The following is a 19,402-nucleotide window of genomic DNA, read 5'->3' as shown; positions in this document are numbered from 1 at the left end:
TGCATCAGGTATGGTTATATTCAGCAATATGTAATTGTACTATCTTAAGAAGATAAGTAGCAATCTAATTAAAATAAAATCAAAGTTTGCACCTTGCCAAATATAGCCCAAACTGTTTCATTAATTTCTGCATTAGTTTTGTGGTACAATTAGTGTTTATTTTTCAACAATAGTCTCAGAGAGATAACCACATTTCTCTATAGTAATTTATTATCCTTATCCTGAAACATCATCAGCCTTTTTCAATCCACTGCAGGATGAAGGCCTCTCCAGCAACTTTCCAGTTCCTTCTGTTTTGTGCAATGGCCATCCATTTACTACACACAAACTCACGAATTTCATCTATCCATCTCCGCCATTAGAAGGGGATGTGGGAAGTTTCTTTTTTTTTTTTTCTCTCCTCGATGCTGTATAAGCTTGCTTCGTTTCATCATTTGCCAATACTAAAACTCTACTACAGTACTCATTGTATAATTTTTACATTATGGCAGTTAATGTGTTAATTTGGAATTTTATATCATTATCCTTTCTGAGATTAAAGACAGACAGCTGTATCACTGCTTGTGTTTGGAATATCCATTGCATGAAGTTTACTCCGATTCCTTGCAGAGATACTCTCACCATTGTTAATATATGTTTATAAACTAGCATTTCTTAATGGCAGTTTGGTAGCATTTTTACAGTGCTACTATAGTGTTCATCAGTTACGATAGTTATTTGATTGCCATAGTTTACAAAATGGCCTTAGTCAACTCATGGGCAGATCTAAAGAACATGCATCTTAATTTTAAAGATAATTTATATGATCTGTAAATTTTTTTTTTTTTTTTTCTCTCTCTCATTCTGTTACAGAGGGTTTACTGTTTTATTTATTTATTATTTCTTTTTCTCACAAACGGTATTAAAGGAATTTTACTAAATAATACTGATTGTTAAGGATTTGGGTATTTTGGGAGAGATTGTTCGTTCTGTCAACATGTTGATAAAGTGTCATCCGAACACTGAAATCTCCAGTCTCAATAAATGTTTTGCCACTTCCCTGTTTCTGACTTGATATTAATTATTTTCTATGAACCTCTAGTATTTCCAGTATTAGACTGCAATGACTTGTCTTATCATCCTACCAAAATACCTCTAAGCAGTTAAAGGTAGTTTACCAATCGGTTTCCTTTGTTATCTGTGCTTCAGAAATAAATTTCATTATAGATATAACTTCATCTGTTTGCAAAAAAAATTAATGTTTGCCCTTGTGTTCATTCCCTTTATAGTATTACATTCACTACAAATTAGTTAATTGTAAAATTCTCCTTTTTTTTTTTCCTTTCTTCATTTCATTTTTGTGTACCTTGTTTTTAAACCACATTTTATCCTGCAGGGAGGTTTTTTGAAGACTGCACAAAATTAGTGATCTTTTCACCGTTATGGTGACAGGTTTGATGCAGTTTTCAATGTGATTGGCAACATGACAGCTTGTGTTGATTCTTGGTATCTTCCATTTATTTGCATTGGCTTTCACTAATCATGATTGATAGCTGAGCATTTCCCATTCAGGCTGCATGTTCAAGAACATGATACACAAAAAATAATTGCTCTTGTGAATTGGGGGGGGGGGATGGCTTTTGGAACATTTTTGAAACTTTTATACTTTAAAACCAGGGACTCACATCTGGTGAGTATGGGCTTGGCACACCCAGGGTCCTCAGCTGGATATCATCATTCTTCTCTTTCTTGGTGATTCCTTTCTACTTCTGACTCTTTTTTTGCTCTCGCTCTCTCTCTCTCTCTCTCTCTCTCAGGGTAACTTGGAAATTTTGTTTTGGCTGGTGCAGCATAAGCCTCAGGCTTCCTTGTACCATATGGCTAATAATAATAATAATAATAATAATAATAATTGTCTTCCAGGTTTTCTTCTAGCTCCTCTTGGGTACCATTCTGTTATTTTCTTAGTCTATCTGTCATCATGTCTTCGAGCTATGTGTCCTGCCCAAGACCATTTTAGTTCTTTAGTTTTGATAAGAATGTCCTTTACTTGAGTTTACTGCCTAATCCATCTGTTTCTCTTCCATTCTTTTGGTGAGTGCCCAAGTTTCACTTCCATAAGTCATGTTGGTTCATTATTTTACGTTTCAGACAATTTGGGATATTGCTCTTATGTATGTGATTATATTTCCTGAATGCTATCCATCCAAAATTTATTTTTCTCTTGACTTCCAGCCATTTATCCTTATTACAGCTAATAACTTGTCCCAGATAAGTATATGACCCCACCTTTTCAATTACTGCTCCCTCAATCATTATGTCCCTTTCTGTGGCATATTTGTCCACCATTACTTTTGTTTTAGCCATATTCATCTTTAGTCCAAAATCCTTACTAACTGTGCATAACTGATTAAGATTTTCCTCTAATTCTTTGGGATCATGACTTATGACCACAATGTCATCTGCAAATCGTAAATGGTTTAGGTACTCTCCATTCACATTGACTCCTTTCTGCAACCAGTCTAATCTTCTGAAAGCTTCCTCAATAGCAGCAGTATACAGCTTCAGAGATATTGTCTCCTTGTTGAACTCCTTTCTCGATTTTAAATTTCCTACTGTCTTTGTCTAGTCTAATAAAGGAGGTAGCGTTCACATATATTTTCTTCAAAATCGTAATATATGGGGTATCTATGCCTTGTCTTTCCAGTGCCTGAAATATTGCCTTATGCTGTATGGAGTCAAATGCCAGGCATAATGGTGTTTTATATTCATTTGCTTTCTCTATTAGCTGTGACATTACGTGAAGGTGATCCACAGTTGAGAATCTTCTCCTAAAGCCAGCTTGCTCTTTCGGTTTGATTCTCATCAAGTATTCTTCTAATCTGTTAGTAATGACCCTTGTGAACAACTTGTAGATGTGGGATAACAAGCTAATTGGTCTATAATTTCTGATTTATCTCCTTTCTTATGCAGCAAAACTATGATATCATTATTCCACTGCTTAGGCGTCACACCTTTTCTAATGCACTTTGGGAAGAGCCTTGCCAGTTTTTGTGTTATGTCTCTTCCTCCCAATTTTAACAACTGTACAGTAACTTCATCTTCCCCTGGGGCTTTCTGATTCTTCATTTTCTTCAATGAATGTTCTACCTCATCAGGAAGAATATCGGGTATGCCGCATGTGTTGCTAATTTGCGATCCATCTTCCCCACTGCTAGCATCATTCCCTCGCTTCTTGTATAATTCTCTATAGTAGTCTTCTGCTATTTGAATTATGCCTTCTCTGCTATTAATAAGTACACCATCGCTATTCTTCAGTTTCAGTATCATTTGTCTTTCTGTATTACTGCTAATGGCTGCTGATTTAAATCCTTTGTTCTACTTTTCTTGTGTTTAATCTTCTTATGTCCTCTCTGAGTCTCTTTCTAATGGCTTTGCATAACTCAGTATACTCAATTTTCTCCTTGTCAGTGTTTATCTTGCTCTTCATTTGTTGCCTTCAGTTCATCATACCAATGTTTCTTGACTAATTTTTTCTTCTTTGGATTTCTTTTTCCCTATAGGTTTCTTGGGCTTTATCACTTTCAGAAAGTTGTAATATTCCTCGTCGATATCTTGGTCCTGAGCAGTCTGCAATAGCTCAAACTTGTGCTTAAGTTCCAGTACATCCTGCTTTTTCTCCTCTTCAGTTATCTCAAAGACCTTTGTATTATTTACTCGAGTCAGTTTTTTCCTTACATATAGGTGCCTCTGTAGCCAGGTGGGCAGGAGCAGCAGTGCGTAGCACACGCTTCTTGATTAGACCGGGGCATGATCCCGTGACCAATGCAGACACAGGATGCGGAAAGGTCAGGGAATGACCACCACATATCCCTGGAGCAATATGGCCTTAGTTGCTAATGTTCCAAAACAAAAAAAATCTTTCCTACACCTATATCAAGTGTAGATCTTATGATTCTGTGATCACTTCCAACGTTTACCTTATTCAGGACGGTAACATCAATCACGATATATCTTCTATTAGTGAGGATGAAGTACATTGGTCCACTTGATATCAAAGATTTGACTGAAGATGATCATTCTCAGATAGTTGACGAAATAAATGAAAATTTTGCATCTACATTCACACATGAGAAGTTATTTAAATAGGAGAGGCCATATGTTTATCAAACCCTAGCATTAGCACTAATGCTAGAGTTTGAACAGATAGTAACAATTACTGGAATACATGTATACATTATCTGTATTAGTTTATAGCATTTTTTACAGTGTTCAAGCATGTACATTAATTATTAATCTGTAACTCTTGATTTACAGGTAGTCACCAGCTTCTAGTATCTTTATGAATTCTGCAGCCCTGCTGGAAAAGTAATGAAACTACATTCAGCCATAGTAGTTTTAATTGTAATAAGTCCATAAAAGCAACTTTACCCCTTACAGCTATCAGAATAGTATTTTCATTATGCTGTCTACTTCCTGCATGTGCACAAATATGTTACTATAATAACATACCACATTCCAACTGTATTTCAAAAAAATAAATTTTTAATGGGATAAAGGAAAATTAAATAGCAATTTATTGAAAAGTGAGTGACACAAGTAGAGTAAGAAACAAATTATTTATTGTGTAAATCTAAATATTTTCTTATTTAAATAAGTGAAAAGTATTCTTTTCACAGTTTAAAGTTGACCAAAAAAAATTTACATAATTAAATTACAATGCTACAGTAGAAATCTTTACCAAAGATATATTAAATTTCACTTTTTATCTCAGTAAGTACACAAGTTGGACATGCTGCAGGTATAACATCCTGCATGTGAAATGCAGATACTACAAGTTTGCTTGTTTTAGGCAGGGAGCGAGAAATTTTGCGCAGAGAGTCCTTAAAACTTGGCAAAACAGATGTTTTAAACATATGTGCTGTATAATAATGACCACATGTAAACAAAACGACATCACTTTCTGGCACTGAAGTGTTTTCTTTTTCAGAAGTATAAATATGTCCATACAGCTTCTCACCTACCAAAGACTTAGTTAACAAGTCTACATCACTTGCACTTAAGTGAAGTGTTGCACGTAAAATTGCTCCTTTCTGTAAATTGTGAAATATTTCATCCCACAAACGTTGGGGAGGCACAGATTCATCCCATCCACTCACTCCATCTGATGTATGGATCTGCCGTAAAAGTGAAGCAGTGCCTGTAACTCCCATTATTTTCTCCATCAGTTCAGTGTGGTGTTTATCCAGTTTGGCATGCTCTATTATTGTTGCTGCTAAGCCAAGACAAAAGTTTGTAGATAGCTGAGAAAGAAACTGTTGATAAGGATATGCTGTACTTTGGCTTGGGTCACTGCTGTAAAGAATTGTACACAGTTATAGACTATATCAAATAAAAAAATAATTTATAGCTTAGTAGAAACTCAACTTCAAATTGGTATAAGTGGCAAGTTAATGTGTTCCTATATTATTTAAATTAACAAAGTAATCTATGGTAAGAAATTTGAATGTAGTTACAAAACTACTGTTTATCAATGAAAGGACAGCAAAAACTTGATCACAGTGATAATAATTTCTGTCTATTTAAAATTTTGTAAATATCTCATAATTAAAAATATAAATAACATTCAATTCATTAATGATGTGTTTATTTATTTATGTAAAATTTAGCCATTTCTGTAAGTTAACTAAAAAGCAATCCTATCCAAAGATTAACCAAATATAAACTGTAAATAAACTGTAATCCTAAAGGAGATGAAAATCAGAATACCATTAAAGAGGGATTAAAGGAACAAATTTTCGGTAGGTAACAGATCTTTATGAACAAATTCTAGAGTTGAAATTACTATTTCTTTTTTGCATAAAAATTATGAAATTTTTGTTTAAAAGTGATTGCATTCCTAAAATAATGGTGAGATGAAGATAAATTGCCCTGTACGTCAAACCAGACAGACAGATTTCAAGAGAATGGTTGGCTGGCCTATGGGCAGAGAAATCTACATTCTGTCAATGTTGGACAAAATGGGAAGAGGAAGGCATTCCAGAGTGCTCCCCCAAAAGACAATGTCATCAATTCTGCTCAAATTAGAGATGTTATGACCCTCACAATTGTGTACTGGAAGCGGGACTGCAATTGTGACTAAACTGTTTACCTTGCATTCTATGGATCATTGGAATGATGTTTAGTGATGAGAGCCATTTCAGCCTTGGTGTGAGTGATGGACAAATGAAGTTTAGAAGACACTCCGGGAGAGAAAAAGGGAGATATGCACACAACATTAACTCCCGGTGTAATGGTTTAGGAAGCCATCCAGTATGATACAAAAACGACTCTCATGACTGGAGTCTAGTATGACAGTCCATTATTAAGTTAAGTTTCATAAACCCATTGGCCTCCGTTTTTTGGTGATGGATAATACCTATCCACATATTCCAACATTAACAGGCTTTTTCTAGATGTGAATGCCCTCCTGTGGCCTGCAAGATCACTAGATCTATCACCACCTGAGTGTGGCTTGGACAGTACTGGAAGGTACCTGACCTCAAATTCAATACATGCAATTTTGATCCCTAATTGAGAGCTCAAGTGGGACAAGCATAGAGTAACATTCTGGAAGATAACATTCATCACCCCTCTGAATGTACACCTGAGTAAGCATTTGTATTCACACCCAGTATTAATTTTTGACACTAAATATTTTTCATTGATATCTCAAATAACATGTAATCATTTATTCCTACAATCCCTCTTAACATTAACCAAACTATGGTAAAATTGGATCATGCTTGTGTGGTATTCCATTAATTTTTATTACTCCCAATTGTTTTTCTGTGCAAGAATAAAGAGTGGAAGAGAAATTGTTGAAGCTAAAAGTAAATAAAGCATCTGGAACTCGTAGAATATATTCAGTTATATTTAAACAGCAGAAGAAGCAAACAAACTATTTGCCATAATTATGAGAGATCCTTGGGTTCGGGGGAGTTCTAAACAGATTGAAGATGTGCAAATATTTCTCCTATTCACAAAAGGAGAGCAAAAGACGAAGTGAGCAATCACAGACCCAAATTGGCTTCTTTTCCAGGAAGTAATGCAGAATCATCTTGACAAGAAGCAAAGTTATACTGAAATCACAGCATGAATTTGTTAAGGTGGAGATCTTTTCAGACAAATCTGATTTGGTACTATCATGCAGTAACAAATGAAATGGGTGCAAAAAAATAAAAACATCAATATGTGCACCAAATGAATTGCACTGAATTGATGAAATGAAACTGGTAACAAACATCAATTTTTTTTTTTTTTTTGTTTGTTTTTTTCTTTTCTTAGTAGTAGCATAGGATGCAAGAAAGCAAGCTTATAAAAAAAAAAAAGAAAATTCCCATTTCATTTATCCATCCTCTCCAATAATTTGCATGGTTCTTCCTTGAATTTATTCAAACTCCACACTTCCACAATAACAGATGGAAATTTATCCACCAATCAACCACCTAACATTAACAAGGAATTGTATAAGGCAAATCTCCACATATCGATTCTGCAACTGTACATCCTCAATTTTAAATTTATGCCCCCTTGTGTGCATTTTCATCAACAGGAAGAATGCTATCAGCACTGGGCTTTCTCAATACATGCAAAGTCTTAAATGCCTCAATCAGATCACCTTGCAGGAGCCTAGTCTTCAGATGCTGCAACTTGCAGAACTGAAGTCTTTCTTGGTGAAAGCATTCTTTTGTTTCCTCACCAATCTCATTGCTCTTCTCTATACCTGTTCAGCATCTCTATGTCCTTCCTAAAATGAGGCCTACAGACCTGTATGCAGTATTTAAGATGTTGCTTGACCATTGCCTTATACAATGGGATAACCACCTTATCCATTCTAGTAAAATTCCTGTATACCACTGGCAAAACCTCATGAGCTATTCTGGCAGCAGTCTGCACTATTCCCCCAAGGTCTCTTTCATTTTCCACTACTCTGAGTGTTGTACCACACACATGGTATGTTACTCTGGGTTAACTCTACCTGCCTGTACATAGCACCTTGCATTTGTCAATGTTAAACTTCAATTTCCATTTCTCAGCCGAGCTGCCTAATTTTTCTAGATCTTGGTGCAATAGCTTATTTTGATTACTATCATTAAAAAGCCTGCCAACCTTTGTATCATCTGCAAACGTAGACTTTAAGCTTCATATACTATCATTAATAAATAAAGAAAACAACAGTGAACCCATCACTGAATCCTGGGGGACTCCACTGATAACAATACTCCACAAAGAACAGTGTCCACTGATAAACACTCTTGTCTTCTCCCAATAAACCAGCCCTTTATCCATAGCAGTAACTTGTCCTTAATGCCACACTACTCCAATTTATGCAGTAATTTGTGTGTAACAGTATCAAAAGCTTTCCTGAAATCTTTTGATATGATATCAAAATTATTTTTTGAATCCAGTTCCTTTGTGGCTGCATCATAGTATTAAGAACAGTTATTTGGAGCATTAGCAACTAAGGCCATATTGCTCGGGGGTATGCAGTGGTCATTCCCGGACCTTTCCGCATCCTCTGTATTTGGTGGTGATGGGCTCGAACCCCGGTCTAATCAAGAAGCGTATGCTACGCACTGCTGCTCCTTCCCACCTGGCTACGGAGGCGCCTGCATCATAGTAACCAATCAAATTGGTCAGACAAGATTTCCCCTTAACAACCCATCTGTGGCTGAAATATAACTGCACTCAATCCTGCATTACTTCTTTAACCAGTAACTCCATTATTTTCTTTGGAACAGAAGTTAAGCTAACAAGCCTGTAATTACTCCTGTCACCCTTTGATCTCCCCCCCCATTGTGAATTGGGATACATTTGCACATCTTCAGTCCACAAGGACTTCCCCTCAATCCAAAGGATGCTCTCATAATTATGGCTAAGGGTTTGCTTACCTCCTTTGTTGCCTCCCTTAATATAATTGGATAGACCCCATTGACGCAAGGTGCTTTTCTTATGTTTAACTTCATCAATTTCGCTTCCACTTTCCTCTCAGTTATCGAAATCATTTAACATCTGTTGGAATTAGATAAATTTCTGGCACCCACTTCTCTAAAGAATTAATCATCTCTGAATTTAGATACAAAATACTTATTCAGTTTGTCAGCAACCTGGGCAGGATCGTCAACAATTGAACCATCGATATCAAGAGGACCAATGTGAATCATCTCCTTCCTTTTAGTGTTTACATAGTTAATCTTTGCTGTTTTTCTTTGCATCTATTGCAAAAGATTTCTCCTAATCTGTGAATTGATTACAGATAAGTTTATACCATAGGCTTCTGTATCATCTGATAATTTATATGCATCCCATGTATTTTTCTTCTCTGCCACAAGCAGAGGCGGATTTAACGGCGGGCGCACCGGGCGTGCGCCCTGGGCCTCGACTTCTGAAGGGCCCACGCAAAACCCCAACAAATTAGTTGAACATATTAGTTCAACTAATAGTTAAACTAATATGTTCAACTATTAGTTCAAAACTTTTTTTTTTTTTTTTTTTTTGTGATTATTATTATGCTATTATTAATTATATTATACCTATATTATATTCAAATTTTATTGGAAATAAAACATTAATAGTACATAATATTTTTTACTTATTTAAAAAAATGGTTAACATGTATTTTTATTTTCCCTGTCTCTCTCTCTCTCTTTTTTTTAAGGGGCCCAATATTTTCTTCTGCGCCTGGGGCCTCAACCGACCTTAATCCGCTCCTGGCGAGAAGTCTCACTAGTTCATCTGGCATCCATTTACATCTAGGCCGAAACAGTATTTCTTAGTTGGTATGAAAAGCCTAGTAGCTTCTATGATTATTTCTTTGAATGCCTCCCATTTAGAATTTGCTGTTGGTAATAGGTGGTCCCACTGTGTAGAATTTAAAAACTTTATGAGCCCACTGTAATCACCTTTATGAAAGCAAAAACCTTCCCTTTAACCTTGATGGTAGTTATATCTTTAAATAAATCCCACATCAATACATTGTGATCACTGCCACATAGTAGTTCTTTTATCTGCAGATCTTAATGCATGAATAATCACTGCTGATAATCAGATTGAGAGTATTATTCCCTCTGGTTGCCTCTCTAATGTGCTGCTGCAGAAAACAGTCATCCAGTAAATTCACAAAAGTTTGGCTAGTGTGTGTGTGACCAACCCACAACTTCCAGTCAATATCTGAAAAGTTAAAATATTCCATTACAAGACATTCTGATTTATTGGCCCATTTTAGTTCTCTGTACAGTTATTCTTTGAAATATCTGAAATATTAAAATATTCCATTACAAGACATTCTGATTTATTGGCCCATTCTAGTTCTCTGTACAGTTATTCTTTGTGCTCAATAGAGTAATTAGGCCTATAACACACTGCTCCTCTCAGTTTGTTTTACCAGTGCTTATGTCATACCAAACACTCTAGTTGTTATTTTAGGAGCATTAGCAACTAAGGCCATATTGCTCCGGGGATATGCGGTGGTCATTCCCTGACCTTTCCGTATTTGGTGGTCACAGGCTCGAACCCCAGTCTAATCAAGAAGCGTGTGCTGTGCACTGCTGCTCCTGCCCACCTGGCTACGGAGGTGCCGCCAAACACTCAACATTGCACTGGCTTCTTGTGTCCACTGGATGCACTTGCCTTTGAATTTATGTCCTTCTTAACTAAGGGCATAACTACCCCTTCTGTTCTTTCTGTACACACTGTACTCCCAATATTCAAATGCTGCATCTCCTATATCTGCTGAGTGACCCCATATCCCCATGGTGTCTACATTTGGTGACTTGACCAACACTTTAAATTCATCAAAATTATTTACTGTGCTCCTAGCATTGTAAGTATACATGCACTGTTCTTTGTGTTAGTTACCCTAATGACACCCATATATTTACTTGTTCCATGATGACTCACAGCAGGCCTTGAAATCCCTGACACCTTGCTTTCCAGGCTGTTGTATATTCCACTAGAAGTAGTGCAAGAATCACTTTCATCTCTGCCTGCAGCTATTTTAATCTATTATTCTGTGTATCCCCTAAGCTAGCAGTTTTCCAACCAACATAACATTGCTTTGATAGCATCAGCAAATATTCTTGCACCTTTACTATTTAAGTGTATCAATACCTGTAGAACCAGTCTCTCCTGTTAACAAGCACAGACCATGCTGTGCAAAATTCTATACCATGAGCCTTGCACAATCCCTTTGGGTCCAAATTGATTGACAAGACTCTCATCATATACTCCCTCCTTTAATGTCTGGGCAATTCTGCCCAGACATGAAACTCTTAACTTGTGACTTTTTTTCAACATTGTTCAGCTAATGTCATGTGCATAGTTTTTGCAATCACATTAACTTCTTTTTCCAATCACTTGTAGGCATATTTACAAAAGACATTTGGCAGTTTTATCTGTCACTGGTTTTAAAAAGTCCTTCCCATCTGCCAACCACTCTGAAGTGAACACCCAATAAATTAGTATAGTATAGCTGGTTTGGAATTGCAGAGTGCTCAGAGTTGTTTACCCCCACAACTGATTTATTGCACCAAAGAGTTTGTTGGCATGTCTGTTGCTGTTTAAAAGTAAGATCAATGATTACTGGATAATTAGAGATAGAGAACTCGGGATAGTGTGTGTAGAACTATCCCGAGTTCTTATACCCAATCCTGTAGGATTGGGTATATCCCGAGTTCTGGGCTTGAACTTAAAGCATCATGGTTTTAGAAAATCATTTTTGTAGAGAATATTGGTGAGGAAGCGTTCATCAATTCCTATCTCAATATATAAAAATCTCATTGAGAAATATTTTTTAGAGCATTAAAAGCTTTTAAAGTTGTATTGTTGAAGAGCTCATACTCCTGTTTACAGTAGAGAACTGAAAGCCTGGTCTGCTCTTCACTCTCACATGAAGCTGATGTTCTAGATATGCTAACTGAAGCAAAAAATATATTGCTTATGTGACATATAAGTTTTCTTTTTTATATTGCGTTTAATGAGGAATATATTTTGCTGGGCTTGAACCTTGTTTAATGTCGGAGCTAAGATATCACTTAGGCTGAGAACATAGTTCAACCGTACAGATAGAGTTTCACCTCTATTCAAAAGCCTTTCTTAATATAATCTTAATGTTATTTTTAATAGACTAAACACTTTTAAATAAAAGAATAATTTTCATACTTATAGACACTTACCAAAATAGTAAAAGGCCAAGTGGATAAGCAAACTGATTAAGACAGCTACAGAGAAATGTTTCTAATGGCTTTACTGGCAACTGGTGCTTCATCCAGAACATTATTATCTGATTTAAAAAAAGTGGTTGTAATGAAGTGCATTTGATTTTACTGTGGAATGTAAATTTTAAAAAAATGCCATATTAGTTGACAGATAAATGTTAGTTATTTTGGTTTCTGGAAATGGTTTCTTAGTGTATCTTCTTATAATAAATTAATTTGCTTATTTTCTTTGGTTCAATCGGAAGTAGTCTTATTAGGAGAGTTGACCGTGAAGGAAACCAGGAATATATTCTGTAATCAAGATATATCAAATGCATGTGAACTGAGAACCTGGGTGAAATGTACAGGGTTGTGCTGAAAAAAAATGTTGCAAATTATAACAAAATTTAACTCTGCGATCAAATCCAGGGTTAATCTTTACAAGCGGGTACCCAGGCTGTGATTTTTCCCGAAGGCGTGGCATGATGCAGCATTTGACAGGCGGAGCTCCTCCCATCTGATCACACGACACTTATATGCCAAGAGAGCTGCCTAGTCTGCACTTTGCTTTTGCAAGCTAGTCATATGACATCAATTGTGCTATGCCATTGCTTTCCCTCTGATCTCAGCAACAAGCAGAGAGAGAATATGGGTACCTTATTCTACACATTCAAAGAATGCTAGGAAAGTGGCGCTACAGCGAGTGAATGCTGAGAGAACTACCTAGACTGCACCTTGCCTTTGCCAGCTTATCACGTGACATCAATTGTGCCATGATGGTGCTTTCTTGCCGACAAGCAGAGAGAGAGAGTATGGGTACATTTTTCTACACATCCTAAGAATGATAGGGAGGTGGCACTACAGCAAATGCTGTCTTTCCACTGACTGTGTGTTAGCATGGCATGCAATCGATCGCATCAGTATACCGTATGGGATAGGGTAGCAAAAATCGAAGGAAGGGGTATCTGCGTGTAAAGATTAACATTCTTAAGATTAAAACACACCAATATAAAGGGTTACAGTACACAAAATAGAAGGAAAATACGTACGTCATTTCACCGGCTGTTTTTTAATCCTTAATTCTCAAGATAAAAACACATTATCATAAGCTGATATGATATCTATGCCGCCATGCTGCTGCTGTTTTCTCTCAGATTCCAGCGACAAGCAATCAGAGAGAATACAGGTACCCTTCTCCACACACACTAATGCATCGGATGGATAGGGTAAGCTGGTCTCATGACATCTGTGCCGCTGCTTTCCCTCAAATCTTGGCAACAAGCAATCTGAGAGAATATGGGTGCCCTTTTCTACAATTGGGAAGAATTTAAAAGCACACACATTTTGTTTTCATTGGCATTGGATGGATGGGGTAACATGTTCTCAGGATTAAAACACATCAATGTACTACATCATTTCACCGGTAACAAAAAGAGCGGGAACTGATGGCCAAAGAAAGCCATTCAGCAGCAAATGAGTAGACCTGTGTAATTTACTTTTTCCCATTTTGATGTTTTGACTGGTTGCTAATTACCACTCATTTGGTTTTGGATTGGTTTCCATTGGCTATCAATTCCTGCTCTTTTTCGTTGAAGATGCATTGTTTTATTTAGCAAAAGAGGTCATTTCCATTTTTGCTATTGAAGAAGGTGCACGCCATGAACCCTCAGGAGAGACTGAATTTTTTTTTTATTTCAAGGATGGTTTCAGAGTGAGTGTCCCAGGTGTGGAAATGAGATGAAATTAACTGAGAGAAAGGGTCAAGCGACCACCTTACTCTGTCCGATGCATTACAGTGTAGAAAAGGGTACCCATATTTTCTCTGATTGCTTGTCACCTTGTATCCAAGGGGAAACAGCAGCATGGATGTCACGTGACCAGCTTACCCCATCCGCTCGATACATTAGTGCATGTAGAAAAGGGTACTCATATTCCCTCTGACTGCTTATTGCTGAGATTTGGGGGGAAAGCAGCAGCTGTCCGATACGGTATGCTGGTGTGATCGATTGCATGCCATGCTGGCATGCAGACAGTGGAAAGACAACATTCGTCATAGAGCCACTTCCCTATTATTCCTAGTATTCTCTCTCTCTCTCTCTCTCTCTCTCTCTGCTTGTTCAAGATCAGGGAGAAAGCACCATTATGGCACAATTGATGTCACACAGTCAGCTGGCGAAGGCAAGGTGTTGTCTAGGCAGTTCTCTCGCCATTCACTGTAGCACTACTTTCCTGTCATTATTTGGATGTGTAGAAAAAGGTACCCGTATTCTCTCTCTCTCTCTCTCTGCTTGTCAAGATCAGAGGAAAAGTACTGCCATGGAACGATAGATGTCGCGTGACCAGCTTGCAAAAACAAAGTGCAGTCTAGGGAGTTCTCTTGGCATAAGTGTCATGTGATTACACGATCAGATGGGAGGAGTTCTGCTTGTCAAACACTACATTATGCCATTCCTTCGGAAAAATTCATGGCAGTGGTACCCGCTTGTAAAGATTAACCCAATCCAGTCCAGGCATAGAAGAGATTTTATGATCAAGCTTTATTCATTAACTAAGCCTGCGAGCTCTGCACTTTTCTTGTTATGGGAGTATCACACCATGGCCAATCTTAATTAGTAAAATGAATTTCTTTTGCAAGAATGGCATGCATACTTTCAAACAAATGGGGTGCAAAGGCCCTTTCCTATGTTACTGAACCTCAGATGAGGTTCAGTAACAGGAACACGATCATGGAGATCTCATCTGAAAAAAAGATAGAGCTTCTTGAAAGGATCCAAAGACGAGCAACCAAAAGGGTGAGATTGGCAAAAGGACGACCATACAAGGAAAGACTGATTAATGTGGGCTATAGAGAGATTAGTAAAATGAATGAAGGTGGAATTTTCACTGTTATAAAGAATTCCAGAACCAGGGAATAAATTCAAATTACAGGGGTTGAGGTTTAGATTAGATTGTAGGAAGTTTTCTTTTAACCAGTGAGTCATTGACTGCTGGAACAGGTTGCCCTCACTGGTGGTTAAGGCTTACAGTTTAAACAACTCAAAGGCCAACTGGATAGTTAACTGTATGAGGGAAGCATATAATTTTTATTTTCTTATCTACTTTTTTTTTTTTTTTGATGTGAAAACATCTTTGGTGGCACCTACAACATTTGGGCACTGAAACAAAACCAATTGGTAATGAAATTTTCGTACAGAAATGATGCAAATGACATCACTTCCTAAGTGGCGCTAACAATGCTAACCAGTCGCTAATGTTGATACAATAGAGTAAGTAGCGGGTAGTAATATTATGTAAGAATAAAAGCTTCAAAGCTACCGAAGAAGCCTTCCATGTTGAGAAAAATAACGTGTTCAAAAACATAGAGAACGAAAAAAAATGCAGAGTTTAATAAAATCTGTTTCTCAAGATTTTGATCAACATCAACCTTCTACATCGACTTCTCATCAAGGTGGACCATCAACATCATGAAATTACATTCAAGAACTTCCTGAAGATTTCAATCCAGAAAATTTGAGTTCAAATGAATGACCTAAGGATTTTCAATTGATTTCTGAACCAGCTAGACAGGGTATACTGCAACAACCAGCTTCGATTGCATCATCCAAAAAAGAAACAATCATTTTTCAGCTCAACAGTGTGTTGTAGATGCTCTGCAAGTTTCAACAGTGTGTTGTAGATGCTCTGCAAGTTTCAACAGTAGTTGAGCATGAAATCATTTACAAGAACATCGAACATGACCATAACCTCCTATAAAGAATTTCAACAATTTCTGCAAAATACATTTGGAGCTTTTTGTGATATCTGTGACAGATTGTGGAATGAAAATGATGTATGATTGTGCACTCCAGAAAGTTATCTGTTACTTCTCTTTGAATTTGCAACTGCAGACATAATGACTATGAAGGCCCAACCCTCATCCAAGCCAAGGATATTTTCACACAAAATAAAATATCTTTCTTGTGTATAGAATACACATGCTGTTTTTTTTTTTTTTTTTTTTTGTCAGTGCAGCAATAGCTTGTGGCTTCCTTGCATTATATGACAAATACTATTACTTTAAGAATTCAGAGGAAACTACTAGTAAGGAATAGGAAACACAGTATGCAACTGGTTATTAGCATGAATCAAGGTTGCACTGTCCTTGAGGATTTGAGTCTTCCAAAGTTCAATTGTAAACCATGGTTCCATAGGTCCATGGATGATTAGTCATTGTACAACAAGCTATTGATGGTATAATGTGCTTCAGTAATTACAAGGGGACGTATCAGGAAAGTGAATAACAATCACATATGAAGTTTAAACTGTTTATATAATGTTAGGAGTACTATCAATAAAATGAATGAATTTAAGCAACTGGGTAAGTCTACTGATGCTGATATAATAGGGTTAACTTAGACTTGGTATCACCCTGATATAGGAAGTAATGAGTCATTTTGGAATATACATTGTATATAGGAGAGATAAGAAGGAATGGGGGGCTTTATGCTTCTCATCAAAAGCTGCTTAAATGCAATAAGATCATGCTCTGCTTTAGAATAATTTAAGGGGTGCATTATGTCTGTGTCGTGTAAGATCATTAATGACAAAGGAAAGTTAAAAGTGGGGGTATGCTACAGACCACACGACAGTGATGGAAATATCTGCATATAACTTGAATGGGAAAATAAGTCTTGGTACCTTATGGGAAATTTCAACTTTTTTTTTTCAATCAACATATCTATTTGTGAATTCCAGTAGTGCTGCCATCTAATTTACAATTTTTTTTGCACATTTTTCTTTTTAAGAATTTTTGCTTGATGTTGACAATAATCAAAACTGCTCCCTGCATCGATTAATTTGGGGGGATCAATGCTAAAAGAGTTAATACAAGGTCATTCAAACAAAAACCAAAAAAGTTAAATAAAAGTTGCACTTCACAAACAATAAAGAAATTATGCACGACAGCTTTCAAGGTAGTCCCCATCACATTCAACATAATTCCCTTTAATGCTACACTAATGCCTAGATTCCTCAAGAGAAGTTTTGTAATTGGTGTTGAAGTGTAGGTCAAAATAGTAGTACATGATGGGTGAAACCCTTCAGGCACTACTATTTTGACCTCTCCATTTGAAGAGAAGTACCCTCACAGTGTACTTTTAGTGGCTAATTAGCTCCACATGAGCTAATTCACTAGACTTAATCCATATGGAACTGAGTCTGGTGATTTTCGAGGATGGAGTAATACCACAAACTTCATTTTCCTATATCTGGTTCACTGTAGAATGAGCAGTGTGAAGAGAAACATAATCATACTGCAAGTACACATGGAGGATTGTGACCCATGTTTCTTTCAAATCGATGGCTTTTAACTGCTAGTTCAGAAGCACATCAGAGAAAATGTCACGCATCACTGTTTCTCCTAGAAAATATTCCGAATCACTTCTTTAAGATACTAGAATACAGCAACACTTTCCCAGATGGTGTGTGGGTACTTTCTTCAGTCAAGGTAAGCATTATAGTAGTGACATATGATTCAAGAAAGCAAGCTTATACAGCATCAGCAAAAAAAAAAAACCACTTCCCATTTCCTCCAAAAGTCTGCCTAGTTCTTCCTTGAATTCATTTAAGCTATCAACTTCCACAACAGATGGAAGTTTGTTCCTGCAATCAACTACACGCAGGCCAAAGGCAAATTTCTGCACATCTATTCTACAACCGTCTTTCCTTAATTTGAATTTGTGCCCCCTCAGGTTCGTAATCAGATTACCTCAAAGGTGCCTAGTCTCCAGACACTTCAATTTGCACAAGTTAAGCCTTTCTTGGTAAGAGAACCCTTTTGTCCTCCTCACCAATCTTGTAGCCCTTTTCTATACTCACTCAAGCAACACTACATCCTTCCTAAAATGAGGCCAACAGACCTGTACGCAGTACTCAAGGCGTGGCCTGACCATTGCCTTATAAAAAAGGATAATCACCTCATTTTATCCTCCTAGCAAAAATTTCTGTATATCATTGACAATACCCCATGACCTGCTCTGGCAGCCTGCCTGCACTGCTCAGTAAACTTTATATCTGACTGTACAATTACTCCCAGGTCCTTTTTATTTTCTACCATCCTAAGTGTAGTACCACACACAGTTCGTATGTTTCTCTGGGGTTACTGTTACCCATCCACAGTACTTTGCATTTGTCAATGTTAAACTTCAGTTGCCACTTAGCCCATCTGCCTAACTTTTCTAGATCCTCTTGCAGTAGCATACTGTCTTTAACAACCCTGCCAACCTTCTTATTAACAACCCTGATATACCTTTTTTTTTTATGTAAACCCCAAACACGAGAGGTATTAGAATCTATAGTACTTATTACCGTGCTTGGGTTGGAGTTTGAGAAGACGAAAGAAGATATTTGTTGACATTGGATTTGAACTTCTGTAGACTGTAATTTTCAGGAAATATGTATGAAGGAAGGTTGTTCCAGAAAACGGCAGTTGAATGAATAAACGAGGAAGATGAAAAGTTGGCTCTGTGAGTTTGAAGTTGAACAGTAAATGGATGTTGGCTGGAGGCCGCACGTGTTCAGACTGTTTTGAAAGAGAGAGTAGGAATTATAGAAGCCAATTCAGAAGAACAGTGCCTAAAGGTATCTGCAGCAGAAACAGTACGTCTATGAGACAGTGAGTGGAGAGACTCTGTTAGAGATGAGTTATCAATTAACATAACTGCCCTCTTCTGAATGGAATCTAGAAGCCTCAGAGAGGTTTTGGGGACACCACCCCAGATGTGGGAACAATATTCCATGATAGAACAGATTTGCGATTTATACAGAGTGAACAGATGTTTGGAAGAAAAGTAACGCCGAGAGCGAAAGAGAAACCCAAGTTTTTTAGATGCAGAGGAAGCAATATTTGTAATGTGCTTGTGCCAAGAGAGATTAGAAGTCAGGGTAATCCCCAAAAGAGATATATCATTTTGTCTAGAAATCGGAATGTCACCAAAGATAAGAATCCTTTTTGTGAGATATAAGACAAGACTGAGCTTTAGAGCGGTTGAAATCAACTAAGTTGACTTTGCCCCACTGGAGAATTATCTGAAGATCAACATTTAAGGAATTGGTAGCAGGTTTTCGAGAAGTTGAAACTGATTGAGCAGGGCAAGATTTCTCAAAATGGAAAGTGGAATGCAATGTGTTATCATCGGCAAAACTATGGA

General features: G+C 37.0%; 1 protein-coding gene across 1 annotated transcript in view; it reads right to left on the bottom strand.

The window, feature by feature from the left end:
• Positions 1-4,708: 4,708 nt before the first annotated feature.
• Positions 4,709-19,402, bottom strand: part of LOC150088829 (uncharacterized) — a 247,355-nt gene continuing 232,661 nt past the window's right edge. Inside the window, exons 30-31 of the mRNA XM_090370333.1 lie at positions 12,195-12,301; positions 4,709-5,334 (exon numbers count right to left, since the gene is read on the bottom strand). Of these exons, the coding sequence (XP_090226459.1) occupies positions 4,731-5,334; positions 12,195-12,301 (711 nt within the window). The 3' untranslated portion in view covers positions 4,709-4,730. The remainder of the gene's footprint in view (positions 5,335-12,194; positions 12,302-19,402) is intronic.

Source organism: Mastigoproctus giganteus, chromosome 3, assembly GCF_048544385.1.
Source record: "Mastigoproctus giganteus isolate SK-2022 chromosome 3, ASM4854438v1, whole genome shotgun sequence".
In the NCBI taxonomy this organism is placed as follows: domain Eukaryota; kingdom Metazoa; phylum Arthropoda; class Arachnida; order Uropygi; family Thelyphonidae; genus Mastigoproctus; species Mastigoproctus giganteus.
Note: the sequence above shows the minus strand (reverse complement) of the source record. Positions and strands in the feature narration are given on the sequence as shown.